Source organism: Lactuca sativa, chromosome 6 (genome assembly GCF_002870075.4).
Source record: "Lactuca sativa cultivar Salinas chromosome 6, Lsat_Salinas_v11, whole genome shotgun sequence".
NCBI classification, from domain to species: Eukaryota; Viridiplantae; Streptophyta; class Magnoliopsida; order Asterales; family Asteraceae; genus Lactuca; species Lactuca sativa.
The window spans coordinates 195,024,312-195,048,731 of NC_056628.2; the positions used below are offsets into that span (position 1 = coordinate 195,024,312).

Genomic DNA, 24,420 nt, shown 5'->3' on the forward strand with positions numbered 1-24,420 from the left:
AACATTTTTTTAGGGTGTTTGTGATTGTTTATCTAAACTTTTATTTATTTATTTTAGTTTTGTACCGATAAAATGAGTTTTCTGTGTTTGAATAACAAAACTTCATAATCGTTTATTTACTTAAAAAGTTTTTGATAAGTCATTTCTTAAAATTGCTTATTTAAGGTGTTTATTGATTTATTGCAGTTTAATATCAAAATAACAAGTTTTAAGTGTTTGGACTTACTGACTTAAATAAGGAGTTTCTTGTAAGTTACTGCTCATTATTTATTGATTTATTTAAGGAGTTTTGGATAATTTATTTCCAAATTATACACATAAGCACCGGTTGCCAAACACTAGAAATCAACTTGTCAACTTATTATGTTTTATTACAGGATCAACTAAACCAAACATTTTTTGTAAAATTCTTTTTTGACATTGGATAAGCTAATAAGCACTTATACTAAAAAAAACATAAGTTATTTTAAATAAGCAATCACAAACACTCTCTTAGTTATTGATTTGTTTAAGAAATTTTTTATAAGTTGTTTTATAATTACACATAAAATAAGAGTTTGTCATACACTAAAAATAATTTACCAACTTTCTTTTTTTGATACCGAATAAACTAATCCAAACAGCTTTTTTAAAAATTCGTTTTAACGTTAAATAAGTTAATAAACACTTTTACAAATAAGGATACCTTGTCTTAAATAATCAAACCCAAAGTCTCGAATATATATTAATGTTAACCACCATCAAGGTTATATATGGTGTGTCGGCAAAACTAAATAATAGTTGATAACTAGAAGTAGAGTGACAACTGCTAGTTTGTAAGTAAGAGTTGTATACTTTAATTGTTCATAACTGTTTGACAAAAATAACTAATAAATTTTAAAAGTATAAAATTAGATAAATCCAAAAACTAAAAGCTTTAAAAAGTTAAGGTCTAAAGTTTTATCAAAAAGTCAACGTATAAACTAGGTTTAACAAATACTATTGTTAAACCAAAATAAGATCATTTATTACCTAACTTATTTGTGTCAAACATTGCCTAAAACTCTCAAAAGCAACTTGAAACTTGAAATAACTCTTAGATTATAAAGTTTTTGTTTAAAATAAAAGTAGAAAATTCCAACTTACAAACATAGTTTCTTTAAATTATCAATAATATATTATGTGCGATCTAATTTATACGTAGAAACGTACATAAAAATAAGTGTAAAAATGGAATTAAAAAAAAAGTCGAAAGGTACACAAACTCGAATTTATAACGACATGTATATAACTTGATTTTAATTTTTTACTTTACCAAGATCAAAGACGAAGGAGTCAGAATGACATTTTACCAAGTTGGGGAAAAGGGGGGAGTGGGGAGATAACTGTCGGAAAATCAGATTATATATACGATGGGAGTAAATACAAAAGTTTATAAAAGAGTGGGTGAAAGTGATATTTTAGGAAGTTTAAAGGAGGTAAAAACGGGATTTTACAAAGTATTGAGGTGAAAGTGACATTTTAGATAGTCCAAAGTTAAGAAAATAAAAAAAAAAATAACATTTTACAAAATATACGGATGGAAAATATCAATTTACAAACTAGAAGGATTAGAAATACTAAAAATATTGGTGAAAACATACACCCGACACTTATATATATATATATATATATATATATATATATATATATATATATATATATATATATATATATATATATATATATAGAGAGAGAGAGAGAGAGAGAGTGAGAGAGGTTCTATGAAAAATGCATAAATAGGACGATACATGTTAGAACTTATGAAAGCATAAAAAGACATCAATTTAGAGTAACTACATTAATATCTTCTACAATACATTACTTATGAATATATATAGAAATAAATACGTGTCATTTGATAATTGGTTCTAACATATGATGACTTAGTTATGCATTTTCTATTAAAACTAATTTTCTCTCTCTCTCTCTCTCTCTCTCTCTCTCTCTCTCTCTCTATATATATATATATATATATATATATATATATATATATATATATATGTGTGTGTGTGTGTGTGTGTGTGTGTGTGTAGGGGGGGGGGGTGATCAATGGCGAATTTCATTAAAGGAGAGAACAAACGAAATGACCAAATCAATAAGTGTTCTAATTTGTAATTGAGGTTAGATTAGGAAATCATTTTGGCATCTGATTACTCACAATTAAAGGATCGAACCAACAAACTAATTACTAAATCATTGTTTGATTACAGATATTCAAAACTTATTAATTTCTAGTAAACCTTTAAAGAAAATCTCATGCATTTGATTGATGCATTGTTTTTTCCTATTTGTTTGTATTGTGTGCAAATTGACCAAGTTTCATGAACTGCACAATACTAAATTGTATATCTTGTTGTTTAATGTAGAAATCGGATGTTGATGCGGTTGAGAAAAATAAGGTCACAAAGGTGACGATGAACTGTACAATGCAGATAGAATTTGACATATGTAATCTCAATTGACGTAAATCGAGTTGATGATAGTTATATAATTTACATAAGGCCATTCAGGATCATAATTGAAATGAAAATTTATTCTATAAAAACTATGCATCTGTTAAATTCATAGTTATAATAATAAATATATAGCAAAAAATCTCTACGGTCGACTGATTTTGCGTATGAAATACACGATACAAATGGAATTCAACATATGTAATCTTAAATTTGATTGTATTATCAAGTTGATAAAAGTTACTTCATTTACATTAAAATATCATTTTCGATTTCAAATCTTTCAGTTTGTACATTGATCGTAGAATCTTGCTTTGAATGTGTGCTTCATACTTACTTTGGTAACTTGATAATAAGATGTATTTTTATGGTCTTGTTATGATGTGGATTGGTAATTATTTGGATAATCTAAGGATAAACTTAGCTAGTTATAATATCAAACTTTGTTGCGTAATATTTAATATGACCGATTTTACCCCTATAATAATCTTTTCTCATGTAATGGTAGTTTGGTTTAATTGTAATGTGGATTGCAGGTATATGAGAATAAATGAGTCATATTATAAATTTGTTATTACAAATTATGTATTAACATGAGAATTTTATTAGGTATGGTCGTTAATATTGTTGGTGTTATCCTAGGGAGACATTGTTCTAATAATGTATACTAGAGTACCTGTGATTTTGATTATTGGGAAATGATTACTGATGAGGATTGTTATAGGATGGGGTCATACATATTTTGGTTCGGACATAGGTGTAGATGGAGTATAGATGATTTTACCATTGGTAATGATTTTGTCAATAGTTATCATAAAATGTGTCCTGGTGTGCTTATTATGTTGGTTGTAGACTGATGGTCATTATTAAGGATTGTTGCTACTTGGTTATATATATATATATATATATATATATATATATATATATATATATATATGTGTGTGTGTGTGTGTGTGTGTGTAAATAGTTCTTGTTGGAGATTTATGATGGCACTCGACCATTTTACCCCTAATTACATGTTTGTCATGTTGTTTGGAAGGTGGATGGTGAGGTATTGTTTTTATAATCACATAAGTTGGTTAATGACATGTTGTAGCTTACACTAAAACATTTGTATCACTCATGTTATTATGTGACATCCTCATTTTCACGGCCAGAAAATACCGATTTGTTTGTTTATGCTTTTTAAAAATCAGAGTACCTCTTTTAATAAAAATATTGCGGAATTTGTTCCCAGTAAAACACGATTAATACGTTATCAAAGCATTTCCAAAGAAAAGTACTTTTATTCATTTTAAAACATTTGGGATGTCATCGTCAATACAGAAACATAAGCATAAACAGAACTTACATTCATTATCACTACTGATTTATATATCCTTAATCTCAGTGTAATGTGACTTCATATCAACACCTGTGATATAAATAAACTGAGTGGGTCAGGTTGGGAAACCTGGTGAGTACATAGGGTTTTCAACCCACAATAATATAATTTTTATATTTAAACATCAAACAATCAACCCGATTACCCATCCTCGTTATCTTCTTTGATATTCCTTAAAGAATTATCTTAAGGGCCATCTCCTATATCATATTTACCTCTCATCTTTTTACCTCACATTTCCTTATATGCTCGTTCATAAGGCATGAATACGTAGTTACAACGTCGCCTGAACTCGTAATTCATAGTAAGGGTTAGAGTATCATCACATGAATATACAGTCACAACATCACCTGGACTCGTAACTCATCACCTACATGTTATAAGTTTGCTGGTGTTTCCACGGGTTGTCTAGAATAGTCCGTGGTCGTCATCTATACTCTAGTAGATGACTACATCTCCAAATTTCCGGACAAGGTTATAGTATCTTTCATCGTATATCACCGATTCATCATCACCTATCCATCACCTAATTATCATCACCTTCCTATCATCACCTATCTCTCATCATTTTATTTCATAACACACAAACTATTTCATCTACCCATGTTTTATCCCAACATATTTGTAGATATAAAATAAATATATATTTAAATCATTTAAAACATGTATAAAATCATTCATCCATCATAGACAGCAAGTATTCAGATAATATACACACTTAGCACGTAATTTATATAAAATACTTCATATCTATGTGTAAGATGAAAAGGGACCATGCACTCACTTGAAAAGGTGGTGATTCCGAACTCAGACAGCGCTTCGCTTCTTAAAAATAATTTCCTTCGACGAAATCTAGTATTATTACCACTAGAGTTTAGTCTATTATTCGCCGAGACTAGTTAATAGTCTAGCTATTATTACTATTATATAAGCGTTAAACAATACTTATATAACCCATAATAATAGCCCAAGTACTTATTATAAGTTCCTAATAACGTTACTATAATTAAATAAACGATATATTAAAAATAGCGTAGGCGTAGCTCACTTACAGCGAGTTTTATAGAAAACTGGGCTTTGCTTGGAGCAGCGTTCCCGAGCCGAAAAGCTCTTTTTCTCGAAGCTGTCGAGCACTCCGGGGCTTCCGCCTCGTTCTAGGGAGGTTCCCTAGGCTTTTCGGGGGGGGGGGGGGGGGGGGGGGGTTTCGGGGCTAGAGAGATGTTCTAGAGAGAGAGTAAAGAGAAGAAAGAATGGAAAATGTGTGAAGAAAATGAGAGTGTGAGAGGTTCTATTTATAGGGTGAAAATGACTGAACTTGGTGCCACATGTCACCATCTAGTGGCAAGACTTGGGGAGAAAGCAATAGCCAAGATTGTGTCACATCATCCATTTTCGCACAGCACACTTCCGACTTCTAAAATCCGTAACTTTCACATTCGAAGTTCTTTATATCCACGCGTAGGTAAAAATAAGATCTACAACTTTCATTTTGACTCTGTCGTCTAAATCTCGACCGATCTTAAATTTAACAGTACAAGGAGATTATACTGTTAAATGTCCGCGTAAAATTCATAACTTATACATATGGACTTTGTTTTCGTCTGTCTTTTTACCGTTGAGTTCCTATTAATGAGATCTTCAATTCTCATTTAGGTCGCATATGCTAAAAACCGCTCGAACTAAAATTCGAGTTTCATGTCGTGCACTGCTATGCCGAATCTTAGAAAATTCATAACTTCCTCATACGAAGTCAGATTTGAGCGTTCTTTTTTTTTGTATGTTATCAGTTTAATGTATACTACAACTTTGTTTTGGATTACTAAGGCCAAAAAGTCCTCCATCGTAAATTCACTATTTACGTCTCCCGGTGTCGTACCGGTTTTGCCGTAAAACTTCGACGGACCATAACTTCTTCGTTATAACTCGGATTTCGGTGTTCTTTATATGTACAAAACCCTTGAGACGTATTCTACAACTTGGTTAAGATTATTCTAAATAATATTTTGTCGAAAATTCATTTTCGACCCCTATTATCTCTAAATTGACTAGCCCGAATTTACGAGCGTTACATATTAGATGGTGGTATTTCATATGGTTGTTGATTTTTTAAATACATTGACACTCTTTGAAAGTTTTGAATAAAGGTGCTTAAAAATTAATAGTTACATAATATACATGAATATATGCATATCCATGTGCACTCATACATGTCCATATGCATTTGTAGATATGCCATATATGTGTATGTTATAGATTTGTGCCATATACATGTGCATATACACATGTATATACATATAGAAAGATGGCATGCATGAATATTAATGTGCAAATACAATATGTATATGCATGAACATATAGACGTGCACTTATAGAAGTGCATATCCATATCCACTTATGCATGTCCATATGCATATGCATATGGATATATACATATATGGACATGAATAAGTGCACGTCTATATGTTCATTCATGTGCATTTTTATATATGCATATACATATGGGAATGCATAAGTTCACATGGATATGCACTTGTATAAGTGCATGGCTATATGTTAATGCATATGCAGACAAATATATGCATATGCATGAACATATTGACGTGCACTTATACAAGTGCATATCCATGTGCACTTATACATGTCCATATGCATATATATATATATATATATATATATATATATATATATATATATATATATGCATATGCATTAACATATAAACGTTCACTTAAGCATGTCCATATGCATATATGCACTTACATATGCATGAACACATAGACGTGTACTTGTACAAATGCATATCTATATGCATTAATGCATGTCTATATGTATATTCATATACATGAACATATAGGTGTGCACTTATACAAGTGCATATCCATGTGCACTTATATATATATATATATATATGCATGTATATCCATGAACATATAGACGTGCACTTATATAAGTGCATATCCATGTGCACTTATGCATGTCAATATGAATATGCATGAACATATAGACATGCACTTATATAAATGTATATCCATGCATGCTTATATATATATATATATATATATATATATATATATATATATATATATATATATATATATATATATACACACACACACACTCCATTCGTCCCAAAATTATAGTTCATCTTTTCTTTTTTGTTTGTCCCAAAATAATAATCCACTTCTAAAAATAAATAAATTTTTTATTAATGGAACATTATATGCAAAGTAAGGACAAAACTTTTATTTTATTGTATAAAGTTAGTAGTAATTAATGTTTTCTTAATTTGTTTATTTTGTGTCTGTAAATAATAATCTTGGGGTGGAAGGAGTATATATATATATATATATATATATATATATATATATATATATATATATATATATATATATATATATCGAGTAGATTTGTGTCTATTTTTAGGGACATGTCCATATGTCCCTAACCATATGCATGTTTATAGTAGGGATGACAAAAATCCCCATATTTGATGGGGAACCCAAAACCAGCACCCGTTTTGCTGGGAAATCTCCAAGTTGACCGAGGATGGAGAATCCCCGAATAAAAAATTGGGGATGGGGATACTCCTAGACCCCGACCTGGACCCGACCCTGATATACGTATATTAATATATAAAAATAAAAATGATACAAAACATATATTTATGGTATAATTTATTAATATCTAAAAGTTTATCCAAATAACCAAAATCATTAGTCATTATTTGGTTGAAATTGTATTTTTTTTTTCTTTTATGTAATTTAACCTCATGGGTAGTTTTTTTTTTTTGGTTTACCTATTTTACCTCAAATTTCACTCTTATAATTTTTTTTTTCTATTTGATTTTTCTTGTATGTATTTAAATTTGGTAGAAAATTTGTTTATAGTTTTTATGCAATCTATGAATATTTTTATGTTTTTTGAAAATATTTAAACTTATGTAGATAAAAATGAAATTTAGATTTTTTTATATATAAAAGTTTTCATATTAAAAAAAATCTCCGATTCCCCGTTGGGGATCCGCGATCCACGTTGGATGTGGGGATGAGGATTCATTTATATTTCCCGATGACCGATGGGGATGAGGATGATGATTGTAATAAGAATTTGGAGATGTGATGGAGATTAGGGTCTCATGCATTTCCCGTCCCGTTATCATCTCTAGTTCATAGTATATAGTTATGCATATATCCAAAAATATGATTTTTTTATATGGTGGTCAATTTTAAAAAACGCGCAGCAGTAGCAAAATGTGATTTGATTTCGTCACATATTCATGTGTTGTTTATCATTATGCTTTACATACATTCGAAATAATATTTTGGTTATAAATAATTGTTAATATAATAAAGGACATATATAAATAAAAATTTGTTATCTTTTCTCGAAAATTATATATTATTATAAGATAAAGGTAATTAAAGAATCCACAAAGGGACTAAAAAGAAGTCAATTTTTATTAATATTGATATGTTTCTTTTGTTGTTTTAAGGCCCAAGTGTTTTAAAAACAGTTCAACCAAACTAACAAGGAGTTTAATTGTCTTGATTTATTGAGGTTGAACGGTATCTAAGACAAATGCATATTTAGCAGCATTATTGGACTTTCCACATCTATTTACCACACAATAATAAGAAGGATTAGGGGTATCACATTCTTTATAACTTTATGATAAAGTTAAAGAGAAAAACATGAAATAACCTAAAGTCTGAGCAAAAATATTTGTCTAATATTAGAAAAGATTGTATCAATACACTGAATATCACCATCTTTAATGCTTACTTGGGCTACGCGTGAACAACGGCTCTTGATACATAGATGTAATGTGGATTGGGACTATTCATGGACGAAGACGGAGACTGTGATTGGTAGCATGAAGACGGTTATATATTTGACCCAAATCATTCTATATTCTGGAAGGATGCACGCCAGAAAAGAAATTACAAAAATCACACACAACTGAGCTTCGTAGGAGACTGTGTTCCTTGGTTTGTTTTAAAGAGGACAATTCAATTTTTTTTAATTGAAGTTATAACTATAGTCCTTGATATTGGTTCTCTTGATCTTATTATACCCTACTAATAGTCTTTGAATTAAGTTAAACCATCAAATATATATACACACACACACTACTAGAAAAAAGACCTTTAATGACGTGCAAACAATGACACGCGGTGATTTACGATACGCAAAAGTGTGCGCCCCAAAAATAATGTCATCTCTTCTAAATTTTGAAGGATAGAGGATGCGCTTTTTGTGCGCGCCCTAAAATTAGTGTTAGAAAAGAAAAAAAAAAGAAATACGGAGGATGCCTTTCATAAGATGTGCGTCATGTAAGTGTGTCGCTTTATATTTTTTTTAATGAAACACGCGTTTCAAGCGGGAAATGAAATCTCAAAAATTAAAACCCCGCCTCCTATTCCAATTAGCAAGAAAGAAGCCTAGGGTCTTCGTCTTCCCCCCTCTCTCTCTAACCTAAAACTCAATCTGCGATTTCGTAGAGATCTCCCATGGCTGTAACAAATGTTGTCTCATCTCACTGATCTTCGCAGGGATGGTGGCTTGAGGGAAAGAATATGGCAGCGACGGTGGCTCCAAAGCAAAAAGACGCCACGTCAGTCACTTTAGGGATGGAAGATAACAATGATGAGTGGGTCAACCCTCATGAAATCGATCCACACTTGCTACTTTTCTCCTACCTTTCTCTCCACCCTTCTCTTTCACCATAATCATCTTCTTATTCATTCACAAAATATTCAACATGAAAATCAAATCGCTGTTTCATATTTCATTCATTCATATAAAGCCCCGATATTTCAATTCGATTTTGAACCCTACCTAAATCATCATCCTGGAAAAACCCTAGCACATCATCCCTAAAACACCCAATAGAAAAAAAAAACCCAGATTTAAATCCCTAATTGATTCAGACGATGAGAACTTGGATGAAGTCGCACCTTCTTCACCCTCCGGTTCAATTTCATGGCATTGTTGATTCAAAGTTTTAGGTAATATTTCTTGATATTGTTATACTCTTATCTCTTCAACTATCTTCAATCGTTCGCTTCAATGTCTCCAGTCGATTTCATTATCTTCAATCGATCGAAGTGAAAGATGCCTATATTTTCGGAGTTGATTTGCTAGGGTTCGTTCACATCCCTGTGGAGGAGACCGCGATCTCCTCTTCATTCCACGATCCCCACTTATACTCTTTATACATCTCAGGTATTCTTCGTTCCTTCTCCCTTATTCTCATTCTTGTTTGATTTCCTAGGTGCGATATCCTCCCCCCATACTTTTCTCCTTTTGAGTTCGTACAGATGAGAGAATCACGTCATCTGTCGATTCAAGGTGGTATCTCTCCAATCGTAGGGCACCATTTACAGATTTGCGGCTCTTCACGCACACAGAGGAAATGGTAGAATTTAGCAAAGGTAGATTGGAGAGATACCATCAGATACACACTCACATCCCTATTGTGCGATTCAATTGGCAAAAAATCAAGTCTACAATCGAATTAGGCTGCTCAGGGTTTTCTAACACTATATTAGGGCTTTTTTTCATTTATAGAGTAGGTAATTTGAAGAATGTTGTCCCTAAAATCAATTTCTATAATCACTTGGTGGCAGACTTGTGTGAACTGTACCAAAATTCAAGGTTTTATTCTCATCTCTTTCATTGGTTCATCTTTTTGGCTGATTAGGTTTGTTTGTGTTTTTAGTTGATGCATATTAATGCTTATTTGATCAAGGAAGTGGCAGGAACTTGGTAGTGATGATGATGTCTTTTAGTTTTTTGGTTGTGATTCCACCTGATAAAGTAAGATACTGTGAAATATTCCACCTGAACAAACCCGGTTGGTTGGAGAGAGACAATCAACAAAAATGAGGATCAAATATCTTGAAGCAGCACTGAGTCAAGATATTCAGTTCTTTGACACTGAAGTCAGAACTTCAGATGTTGTATATGCGATCAATACTGATGCTGTTATGGTTCAAGACGCCATTAGTGAAAAGGTGAAAAAGATCAAATCTTTTTGACTCATACATATGAGATTATTAACTCTGTGTTTGTTTGTGTGTGTGTGTGCGTGTAGCTAGGGAATTTTATACACTATATGGCGACATTTGTATCTGGATTTGTGGTGGGATTCACAGCAGTTTGGCAATTGGCGCTTGTGACACTTGCAGTGGTGCCTTTAATTGCGATAATTGGAGCTATTCATACAATTACATTAGCGAAACTGTCTTCTAAGAGTCAAGAAGCTCTTTCGGAAGCTGGAAATATTGCTGAGCAAGTGTGTTTTTTTACTTTTATATAGATATAATTCCCTTAAATCTATAAAATGAATTCAAGAAAGCCGTAATTTCTCTTTTGTTTTTTTTTTCATGTGAGTTTGCTGAATTTGAGCTAAGTTCAACGACATATCAGTCTTTCCTCTTATTTTCCCATCTGGGTATTGTTTGATTTGACCTAAATTCAAGATGACGAAAACATCAGTCGTCCCCTGTTTTTTTTTTTTTTTTCTATTTGGATCAAGGAAAAAAAAATCATTTTTTCCATGTTTCTTTCGATTTTTAAGAAATATATCAGTTTTTCCTCTAATTTTCTATCTGGGTATTTCTGAATCTTAGCTTAATTTGTTTTTCTTTTTGGGGAAAAAAATCCATATTTTTCTTGTTTCTTAATCTGACTATCAATATTTTAGAGCAAACTTCAAAAAAAATTAATCTTTCTAATGTTTTATAATCTGAATGTTGTTATATTTGGACAAACTGAAGCGAAAAAATAAAAAAGACATGCATGTTCTTGCATCTGGGTGTTGGATGAATTTGAAAGCCAAATTCAAGAACTTATTATCAATCTCAAAAAGCTAATTCTCTTTTTACCATCTGGATACTTTCTTGATCCATCAAAAATGCAGATAGTACAACATGAATACCTTTAATCTTGCTTAATTTCAACACAGGACAAGTAATGCTTGATGGGCATGACATAAAAGGTCTGAATTTGCGATGGTTAAGGCAACAAATTGGTCTAGTTAGCCAAGAACCTGCACTTTTTGCAACCACCATTAAAGAAAATATCCTCTTGGGTCGACCCGATGCATACATGGGTGAGATTGAAGAAGTTGCACGTGTGTCAAATGCTCATTCGTTCATTATCAAATTACCAGATGCCTATGATACTCAGGTAGGTTAAAAACTTATAATCTTGTTTTTATTTTGTGGGTCCACTTTGGTAACTTTTATGCTTTGATATTAATGGTGATTGTTCTTGATTTTTGGATGCATTTGGAGGGTAGGGTTTGATTTTTCTTTAGTTAAAGTTGGTTGCTTTTTGGTTGTTTGTAAAGATTAAAAATGAGTGGCAAATTTGTAAAGATTAAAAATGATTGGTTTTGTTCATTTGTATTTCTGCAAGAATAGTTATAGCAGCAAACAAACAGTAGAAGATTATTGATTTTTTATGGCTATGGCCTATGGGTATGATGACAGGGTGAGATTGGAATGGCATTTGGAGATTTATTAAAGACATTATGGGCTCCTGGGGCAACAGTTGTACCACCACGAACATTCAAGTCCAAGCTTGCTCATTTAAGATTTCCTGATTTCAAAGAGTTGCAGACTAGTGGCAAGGGCAGCTGCAAGCATCCTGGAAGTAACAGAAAAAACCGCACGATTCAAAATGTTCATACTTGCATTCTGTTTTAAGCTCTAAATGTGGCAGTGGTATATTTTCGTCTTTTTTCATATTATAAACTCGCTTCAGATCTGAATTTTGAACCTAATCTTAATAGCTTATATATATAAACTACCCTTTTGGCAGCGATTTTACTTAGTGTAATATACATGGAGATTTGTCAAAGACTTAATTTGACTATTGTTAGGTCATGGGTTGGTGAAGACTTTTTAATTTGGCCTGAAACCCGGAACCCAGAGGTATGTTTATCCAGCTACTCATCAAAATGGTTCATCTACAAAACATTTGCAAAGTTTGAATTGTCTTTAATTTTTTCTGATTACTGTTTGATTGAAAGGGATTGAAACTTTTCTCATTTCGGAATTTATTTCAATCTCTCTGAATCATTACAGAACTCATTACATAAATAGAAATAAACTAATTAACTTTTTTCATAACAACCAAATAATGAAAAATTATATGTATGCCCCTGATACATTAAAAAGACAATTCTACCCTTATAGTTAATGTTGTTGAAACTGACATGTTAGATTGAAAAAAGTGTTAAAGGGATTGAAACTTTTCTCATTTTTTGAATTCATTCAAACTCTCTGAATCATTACCAATGGTGCTTCCCACCTGTGAGAAATTCCAACTTTATCAAATATGCTGATAAATTAGCTGATACTGTACAGGATCAGGGTGGTGACTTGACCCAATTGACCAAATAATAAACTCACACTTTTATTTCCTTTAATTTTTAATATTTAATCTTGGCTTTCAGGAGACATGGGTTCGAATCCTATTCCCAAAACCTAAAGTATCATCCCCCCTGTGCCAATTTTTCATCAAAATATATAGTCTTCAATGAAACTTAAACTTCAACTCTTCCCTGTTGATGAAACTACATGAAGAGCCTTGGAAATGGTAAGAAACAATAATAAATTATGTACTTTGTGTTACCATTTGTGGCTCCTTTTCTTTGTGTATTTTTTTGTTATCAAGTTACATTGTTGCTAATCTGCTATCAAATTGGTCTTTCTTTTAGTATAAAAAGTAAAAGGTGTACTAATTAATGGTTACTCTCAAGAACTGCTAATCTTTCCATGCCTCATGTTGGTGTTCAAGCTGGACCTCCTAGTCTTGTGCAGCAGCAGCAACCTCCAATTACAGGTTTGGTTTGAATTTTGATTCAGTTTTTATTTTTGTTATTATCATTTATTGATATAAATTAAATGGCGTAATTAAGGTATCAATATCATCACTCTTACTTATATGTCTATATCATTTTCATGAAAATGTTTATGTTGCGTATTATATATTCATATGTCCAGTTGTGCTTTCTACATAGCAAACGTTAACCTTGGTCTTTGCGTTTTTTGTTCATAGATTACAAACACCAATTTCTTTCAAACAACATAAGATCTAGAGTTTAATTGGGTGATTGAAGGTGATTTTGGTTCTTGAAACGAGACTCAAGATATCATATTTTGGCATGGCTAGAATCTTTGGAGGAAACGAGACTCAAGCAAAAGTAAACACACAGAGAGTTGTTGGCACATAGTAAGCTAGATGATGCAATTGTATATAAATGAGTTCATTTTTTATAATATTTACTCACTTTTGGAATAAATTTTTGTATTTGACATATTAGTGAAATGAATTATCTTTGTTATTTATTGTATTTTATTTTGTATTATGAGATTTTTAATGTGTTATTTAATTTGAAAATTAGTAAATCTATAAATAATATTTTTTTTAAACAGTAAAAATTATGATACGCAAAAATGTGTGTCATCTTCATTTATGACATGGCCTTTCTTGATAGGGGCTTTATTGATACGCATTGCGTGTCATAAACACGCGTGTCGTAAGGTTACGACACGCGAATGCGTGTCGTCTTCCTTTATGACAGGGCCTTCCTTGATACGCATTGCGTGTCGTAAACGCGCGTCGTAATTGTGCGTCGTAGATGAGCGTCGTGAATGCGCGTCGTCTCTCTTTATGACAGGGCCTTCCTTGACGCGCATTTGCGTGTCGTCTGAGCCTTTTACGACGCGCAATGAGCGTCGTAAAAGGCTGTTTTTCTAGTAGTGATATATACGCGTTATACAAGAGGAAAACTTGTTTTTTTAGGTGACAGATTGGTTGATGACACATTCTTGTGGGCTTGGAAGTGGAAACCCAAAAATTCTCAGGAGCTGCTGGAATTGAACTATGTTGTGGACTTTACAAGTCTGGTTGTGAGATTCAATGGGCTTGACACTTGGAGATCGAGGTTAACTGTCGATGGCTCTTTCCGTACGAGTGATATTAGGGCTCTTATTGACAGTAAATTGACTGTCCTAGTGCATTAGTTTTATTTGGAGGCTTGTATGGGGTGTATTCCTACGACAGTGGCTCTTTTGCAAGAGATGTATCAACATTTATTCTGTTTCCTGTCAAATATGTTTTAGTGGAGTGGACCCTACGGACCATATTTCTATTGGATTGTCTGATTGCTTTTGATTACTTGTGTTGGAGTTTCAATTGGTGTAGCATTCCTATACAAAGGTTCCTTTGGATTTCAGATTTTGTTAATTTTCCTGTTTTAAGGGGGAACTGTCCAAAAAAGAGGAACATATTTCTTGCTATTTGTTATGGTTTTCTCTAGTGTATGTGGAAAGCAAGGAACGCCGTTTGGTTTAACAAAACTCAAATGAACTCTTTAAAGTTTGCGGATAATATTATTTCTATAGTTTTTAAGTGGTTGAAATATAGGGGTAACTTTGGAAATTGTAGGTGGAAATGTTAGGTTTGTTTCCCTTTTGACATTTTGTAAATTTGTTTTGTTGTTTCTTTTGTGTCCGATCTTTTTCCGTTAGGTCGTGGTTTTAATAATATATGTCGGTTCCATATATATATATATATATATATATATATATATATATATATATATATATATATATATATATATATATATATCATTTTATCGGTTTAGCATTTTTTTCAGCCGGTCACCAAGCTGACATGGACGCCTACTAGGCTATAAATGTTGATGTGGCCATAACGAGGCAAACCACGTCAGCAATAGCCTTTTACTTAAAAGTTTTCAAGCTGACAACAAAGAAAGGTACATGTCAAGTATCGAACTCAAGACCTCCCACATAAACATATAATTTATATTACTATTATTATTTGAACATCTAAAATCGTATATACACATACATAGTCTTATGTACACATCTAAAATCGTATATACACATACAAAATCTTATGTACACATCTAAAATCGCATATACACACACAAAAATTGTATCTACACATCTAAAATCGTATATACACATACAAAATCGTATATACACATTTAAAATCATATATACACATACAAAATCATATATACACATCTAAAATCTTATATACACATCTAAAATCATATATACACATAATATATATATATATATATATATATATATATATATATATATATATATATATATAAACATCTAAAACTGTGTATACACATATAAAAGCAGATTTTAAAAGTATGAAATCGTTTTTATACGTATTTATAAAGTATGTATAAAAACGAATGGAGATATATGTTTTTTATACTTTTAAGCATGTTTTTATATGTATAAATACATATAAAAACGTTTTTATACGTAATATGTATAAATAAATATGCTATTATTTTTAATTTGTATAAAAACGTTTTCTATATGTTTAAATATGTTTTTTATATGAATTTAAATTTATTTATAATTATTTTTTAAATCTAAAACGTATTGTATACATAAAGATACGACCATATTTTTAAAATATATTTAAATATGTATAAAATATATTTTTTATATGTTTAAATACGTTTATATATATATATATATATATATATATATATATATATATATATATATATATATATATATATATATATATATATATCTGTTTAAATAATAATAATAATAATAATATATTATTATTATTATTATTATTATTATTATTATTATTGTAAATGAATTGTTTCACTTATACAATATATAAGTAAGAAATCGGAATTATATACATGAAATTAAGTCCACTTAAGTGGTAAAGGCGGTGGAGTTACGTATAGGAAAACTTTAGGGCTTTTATGTCATTTGCCCAAATAGTAACATATTTTTCACTTTATGCTATACACAAATACTAAATCTACCAAAATCTTAGGCATTAAATGATTAATGAGCGCTCATGTGGCTTGACAAAATCTACCAAAATCTTAGGCAGTATTGAACCTAAAACTCATGAAAGGGTAAAACCAAACATTTCTTGAAAGCTTGAGAGCTTTTATGTCATTTGCCCAAATAGTAACATATTTTTCACTTTACGCTATACACGAATACAAACATATAGGCATGTGTCAGTTTATCCCACATTGGTGCGAAAAGGTCTTAAAAATGACTATATATGTATGATTCATCATTCTCTCCACATAAGCTCTTTTGGAGAAACAATCTTGGGCTCCACATATATTTTTCATGTATTAGAGTTGGCGTCATGTACCCTTGTGGCTCATCATGTCTTTGTCTATCCTTATTGAGCCTCCAACTCTGAGGGGGAGTGTTATTGTATCTCATATTGATGTGACATAGTCTTATAAGCGGCTATGTATGTTGGATTCCCCCATTCTCTCCATGAGAGATCTTTTGGAGAGACAATATTAGGATCCACATATAATTACATCATGCAAAAGTAATTTATGGTAAAATAACTTGAAATTATTAAAACTTTTTTCAAATGCATGCGACATTACGTTGTTAACACCACCATTGCATTATTGCTAAAAAAATGTCAACTGACATTGTTATTGGTAGTCTTTGTGTGTGATTTAATACCTATTGATGCACTCGAAATTGTTTGATGTCATTAAATTATAACTAACCCTCAAAAAAACACGACCTTGCCCATTTATAGTTACCGATTATGTCTATCCATGTAATATAATCATCAGATAGAGCATTTAGTGTCTATCCATGTAATAAAATCAGACGCTCGATAAACTTTACATGTCCCCTAAAACAAAAGTTCAACTATGTCGGTGTTTTTCGGTCTTTGCTCGCGTATTCATCAAGAAATGTAGACAACAAAGTTTGTGATATTCGTTTGGGAACACATATTGAATGACCATTTTAATGGAGGTGAACCTGTCACCTATGATGGCCAAAGAGCACACCACAATACATTCTTTTAGCCTCTATAAAACCATATCCAGGATTCTTCACTTTCTGTTTTTGCAACGCCAAATTCTATTGAAAGGATTTGGTTATTATCGTCATTGGTTATTGCTAGGAACATAGTTATGATCATGGTTCCAAAAAGCGTGCCATGGTGCGCCTCAATGCATGCCATGATGCGATGCACGGAGTAGCCGTTATGAAAACGTCTAAGGCGGGTTTATTTAGTGTGGCATCTAAATAACATGTTAGGGCGTACTATATCGCATTATGGTACATGTTTTTTTTTTTTTTTTTTTTTTTTTTTTTTTTTTTTTTTTTATCGAACTAAAATAATTGAGTTTTTTTTTAACTTTTTTATATTAAATATGAGTATAATACTTCTAAAAACTTGATATAATTGATAAAATTCAATCTTTTTATAGTTTATCTTTTTTAATGTATATAAAATAGTCATGTCTTAAAAAACGTCATGACTCGTAAAGGCTTAACTTTGACATTGCCTCCAAGCCCACGGCTTACGTTATTAAGAACCTTGGTTCTGATACATTTCTCTTCTAGGTGGGCTCCATCAATGATTATAATAGGATGCAAACATGTTTGAAACGCTCGAATCTACAAATTAATATAATAAATTTGTAATTTGATACAATACATGTATAACATGTAGGAGTTTTTAAAAATATATGTATCTGAAAACCCGAAGAACCAAATATCCGAGAATTCGATCTGAAATTATCTGAATTTACGAATATCCGAATTTTTGGATTCAGATTCGGACAATCATTTAATAAGTTTTCGGATATTTGAAATCCATTTTTTTTTTAATTTTGAGAAAATTATACTTATTGTTTTTAAACAGACAAAATTATGAACATAGTTAATTTTAATGTATGTTTTTTTTTACAAGTTAGAATTTCTAACTTTTCAAAACTCTTTAAAAATTTTTGAGTTGTAAACGATAAATACCTTTTAAAAATTAAAACATTTATAAGATAAGACAAACACTTTTTAAAAAACAATTAATTGACTAATTGACTTTACCCATCATAAAAATTAATCAATGCACGTTTTAAAAAAAGCTCATTTTTTCATCATTATTAGGCAATATTTATGCTTAAAAGTCTTTCTGAAATTCAAAATGAATTCTCATACACATTGTATTTTAACAATTTACATATGAGTTACCTGTATTAATGGATATAACTACAATAATGTTAGTTATACATAAAAGTTGCTCAAAGTGTTGAACTCATGTATAATGCACTTTTGAAGTATGGAATCTATTAAAATTGTAGTATCATTCAACCAGTAAAACTATTATTGAAATAATGTAAAAGATTAATCATACTTAGCACATTTTCATTATTTATAAAAACTTAAATAAATTATACAAAAAGTGGTTGAAGTCAACCCCACTCGACTAATTGTTTCTCATATAATAAAATTATTTATTGTTCTAAATATATTTTAATATAATTTTACACTCTAAAATTTGGATTTTATGATTTCGAACTACAATTTACATTGTTGAGAAGCTCTCGACTATTTAGAAATCATATTTTAATGTCAAAACTTTATATTTATATCATAACAAATTTAATTGTTAATCTGTTATTTAATTAATTGTTAAGTAGAAAAAAGAAGAAAGAAAGAAAAAAAAAAGATGACTTGTAAAATCAATATTCCCAAAATGCAAATGTCACGGCCGCCCGGCCGCCGTCTCCCATGCCTAACTTGTTCCCGATTACGACCTATTTATGCACTTAAATATAACCGTATGTCGGGTTATGCGTGAATGATTAAACTCAATCAACAAAAATTATTTCAAATAAATAATCACCATTTGACTTTAGTTTTCTTTTCGACTCTATATGATTTTGAGGCTCGACAGAATGGCGAGAGTACCATACAAAAAATTAATGAATTCAATAAGTGTGACATACAACAACTTGCTAACTTAAACGAAAAATTAGAAAACGATATAACTGTTTTCGAGACTACGCTTGAACTTTTTAAAATTGATAACAATAGGACGGCATTCAAATTTATCGAAGTTTGGAAAATTTAAGTCATGTCTCAAAAATGGGTAAAAGAGTATGGTAGCGAAGAAGGTGGTTCAAAAAGAACCAAAATTTTCCAGACGAGTGAGTTACACTATTTCATCGAATGCTCATTTCGGGGTTGATTTCAATGGAGAGAATGAACTCGAACTCAAAGATCTAGTCCGTCCAATGGATTGAGATAAGACAAAAAAAAGAGGGTCTTCATATAATGCATCAATAGTTGAAAGAGGAGATGCCGTGCGAAAGGTGGCAAATAATTTTAAGCTTTATAATTTAAATTTTGAAACTCGTTTGCAATTTGGAAATGGGGATTTGTACAAGAAATAAAAATTGCGACAAGAAAAGCAAAAAGTGTGAGAAAAAAAAAAACAAAAAACTTGCAATATGAAAATTTCAATGCGAAACATCGATCGTCTTATCGGAAACGAGCTCGAGATGGTTTGAAGGCTAGAGAGGAGACCACAAAAAATTATTTCAATTAAACTTACTTTGTAGTGTTTTTATTTAATTGTATCTTTTAGCTATGTAATCATATTTAGTTAAATTAATGAAATATTTCTCTTTTATTATTATAGATATATATTTTAAATATTTATATAATTATTAAATTGCATTTTTTTTTAAAAAGCACAAAATGTGGTACCATTTTCTATCAGCTTTGTGGGGTGCATTAGGGTGAGAGAAAATTGACGTGGCACTAGCGTAGCAGTCCAAAAGTACGGTACGGTGAGGGAACATGTCTGCCCGTATAAATGACAACATCTTGAATAGGTGTGACAAATTTATGTAGCACCTATGTGGCAACAAAAAGAAAATGAAAAAGTGGCAACATGCTTTCAACTAACTTGTCACATCACTGTCACATCGGTTTTTGTATTTTATATCTTTTCTATTTTTTTCGTCCCATAACAAATGAAAACTCATCTCTCTCAACCCGCTCAATTTTCATTTTTTTAATTTTTTTTATCTAAACTTTAAACAATTAAAACAAATAAGTTTGTAAAATAAAATTAAAAATAACATCTATTTAAAACAAGACAAACCAACAAATTAAATCCAACAAAAATCACCAACAAATCCTAAAAAAAAGAAGGGTGATTTTTAAAAAATTAGACATAGCCTCGTAACAAGAATATTTTATGTTAAGGTGTTCGCGATACTTGTTTTTTGTTGCATTTAAATTTCTTCGTCAGAAACTTCGGCCTCCCGGGTATTAATATTGTGGGTGAAAATAACGTTAAACTCTTTCATTTTTTGTTACATATCTTTCCATTTGGTAGCAATCTGACGATCATTGTTGAGTTACCTGACTATTTTCTAGAGTGTTAGTGTATGCTCTTACACTGACCAACGTCACTTCTTAATGTTCAGACCATTCTACGCATCTTACGACTAGCCTAGGAATACCATCCATTTAAAAAAAATGAATTGAAAATGAGAATGAAATCTAAAGAGTAATTGATGGAATTGGATGGAAGAAGAGGTTTGGTTTTGGAATAGAATTGAAGGGGTATTTATAATAGGAAACTAAATTTTAAAATTTCTTTTGAAAAATTACCTTTGGGAGAGAGAGAGAGAGAGAGAGAGAGAGAGAACTCACATGTGACTCAACCCGCCAAAGACTACTTTGCGGTACCTGATTAACCATCGACAAAATCTTCACCTGGGAGGTACAGTCAATATCGTTGGCCACCTTCCCAAACCATCGAAGACACCCTCTACTATTGGCAGTACCAACGTTATCTATGCGATGCCGAGGTGGTATCTTTTCACGGTGTAAACACTGTCACCCTCTCAAATGGAGGTAATGTGGCTTGGAGCCTTATGACCTCCTTCACGACTAACCACTTGCAACTCTTTTCTTGTTTGGAGTTTTTTCACACATGCAAAGACTGAACATCATGCCTTAATCCTGTTGTCGAGAGATGGTTGAAACTGGTGTTGATATGGCAGCAAGGTCTGGGTGTAAGCACATCGAATAGCCTTACACAAGCAATAGTTTGGATTTGTAACACCAAAACTTTATATTGGACATAAGGAATTTAAGTGACGTGGTTATTGTTTTGACGAAATATATAATCTATACAACAAGTGCAACAAATAAGTGGCCAAAAACAAAGAGAAATAATACGTAGTATTGTTAAAGATAATCACAAGTACTCTTTATATTTTAATGATAAATATAACTTTTAACTAGTTACATATAATAAAAAATAAATTAGAAAGATTTGGTAGAGGAATAATTAAAAGTAAAAGTTTTTTATGCTACGCTAATTATTTCTCTACTAATTCAATCCAACACAAAATGGTGTTCTATACTATCATATAAGGCCTCATATGATGTAAATGTTATACTTTCTTGATAGTCATTATTGTAGACTAAGTCAACTAATGGTAGTTGAGTTTCCAATGATCCATTAATATCAATAACACAAGCCCATAGCATATCATATTATGTATGGTGTAACATCCCAAAAATCAAGACCAAAAATTTCATTTTCAAATCATTCATAAAGCCATATTATCAACCATAAACATAAGTAGTTATATCAAATCAGAGTATCTTTTCAAAACATGTTCATTTTATCAGAGTAAACATCCCAAGCTAAGACTTCTTGGTGTGTGCAACGCAGTCAACCCGAACTCTTCCCTCCGCTACCGGAAGTACCTGAAACCAAAACTAAAAACCGTAAGCACGATGCTTAGTGAGTTCCCCAATCTACCACATACCATACATATAACAACATACTAAGCCTCGCCTAACTTGGGCCCCGTCCCTGGTCTACTACTGATGAGCTATGGATCCCCGTCCACACTCATGCTGTTAGTGAGATACGGCCCCCCGCCCACACTCACTACTCTCGGTCCTCGCCCCTGCTCTACTAATATTGAGATATGGAACCCCATCCATACTTAGCTAGTGATGAGATACGGGACCTCGCCCACACTCACTACTCTCGGTCCTCGCCCCTTGGCTGACTCGACGGGTCGAGTAGGGTTTACTCGTTTTCGGTTGTCATGAGTTTTCGGGTCAGGATTTTCGGATGGCATGAGTTTTCGGTGCCATGAGTTTCATAGGGGACTCGGAGAGTTACACAGGTGACTCAGCGAGTCGATGACCAACTCAAGAGGAACTCTACAAGTCACTAGATGCACTCAACGAGTTGAGGTCAACATGAACCGTTGACCTTGACTTTGACCAAGGTTGACCAGAGTTGACTTTGAGGATAATTTTGGGATGATGACAAGCTAATCACATGATAATTATAGGCAGTTGATTGGAGCAGCACGTGGGACGTATCTGATTCTATCTTGTCAGTTCAATATTTGAGAGGTGAGTCTTCACACCATACCAATGGGTCTAAGGCACCAAGGCCGACCCATTCTATGATATTTGGTACACTAGTTGTAGTAGAGATATGTGGTATGATAGTTAGCTTTATGCTAATTTGTATGCTGGTGATTATGAGTTGTTTGCTTAAAAGACCATGGGGGAGCCCATGACACTTGGATGTAAGCCCATGTGGGGGAGCCCATGGCTGTCCAACAGGGAAAGACCATGGGGGGAGCCTGTGGCACTTAGGTGTAGGACCATGTGGGGGAGCCCATTTCATCCTTATGCAAGGATATGTGGTAGAGATAGCTTTTATAGCTAATGTTATATGGTAAAGATAGCTTTATGCTAACATGATATGAGTTAGAGGGTAGAGATAGCTCATGGCTAGTATGGTATTTGGTAGAGATAGCTTTTATAGCTAATATGATATGTGTTATGTGGCTTGTGTGTGGGGTATGATCTGGGGGACTCACTAAGCATTAGCTTACAGTTGTGGATTTGTTTCAGGTACATCTGAGCCCAAGGGCAAGGGCAAGGCTTGATGACACGGCATGCAGTCTTTGACTGTCATTTTATGGGACACTCTAATGATTGTAAATAAAGTTGTAATTGATATGGATTTGGAAACAATTGTTTTGTGAATTCATGGTTTATGGAAATGTGTTTTGACAAATAAAAAAATGAAAAAATTTCTTTTGAAAATTTGGGTCGTTACAAGTTGGTATCAGAGCCTTGGTTTGTGTGATTCATGCACACTCTCAGGTGTGTTACGAATCAAACTAAGGGAATGGTAAAATTGCTTTAAAAAATGAAATAAAAGTTTAAGTTTTCAAAGAAAGGAAAAGATGAGAGTGCAACGCGCGTGATCAGCCGAGCCAAGTAAGTAGTTCCCCAATGTGCTAGCCATGTTATACTAATATTAGAGCTCCGATGATCTTATGGAACCTGCTATGTGTATGCTTTTAAAATTGTTTACGGTTAGGAGCTTATAGCCCTCGAATGATTGATTTGGTCTTATTTCCTGTTCCTCGTCTGGTTGTGGTCCTAGGGTAGAATCTTTTATTCGAAAGTCTATTTGATCCTTTTCTGTGTATAATTTGCATGTATAAAGGCAACATGTATTGATTGATCTGTTGATGTGGGTAGATCAAATCTTCGGACAGCCTGGGATTTGAGATATGTGGTAGTATGTAGGATATGGTTTATTTTGGGACGAATTGGGGTTATCAGGTAACGCATTAGGGAAAGGTACAGGTAGGTGTGGAAGGTAGTATTGGGCCCGTAG

General features: G+C 32.1%; 1 protein-coding gene across 1 annotated transcript; it reads left to right on the forward strand.

The window, feature by feature from the left end:
• The first annotated feature begins 10,725 nt into the window (after window positions 1–10,725).
• Window positions 10,726–11,183, forward strand: LOC111908787 (ABC transporter B family member 1-like). Its single transcript, XM_023904590.3, has 2 exons — window positions 10,726–10,874; window positions 10,955–11,183. Exons 1-2 carry the CDS (start codon window positions 10,743–10,745, stop codon window positions 11,177–11,179), a joined length of 357 nt encoding a protein of 118 aa, XP_023760358.3. The 5' UTR covers window positions 10,726–10,742; the 3' UTR covers window positions 11,180–11,183.
• The last annotated feature ends 13,237 nt before the right edge of the window (window positions 11,184–24,420 follow it).

Coding starts and splice junctions, on each gene's coding strand:
- LOC111908787 (XM_023904590.3), top strand. CDS start 10,743: ATGAGGATCAAATATCTTGAAGCAGCACTGAGTCAAGATATTCAGTTC. Junction 10,875..10,954: donor AAGACGCCATTAGTGAAAAG/GTGAAAAAGATC, acceptor GTGTGCGTGTAG/CTAGGGAATTTTATACACTA.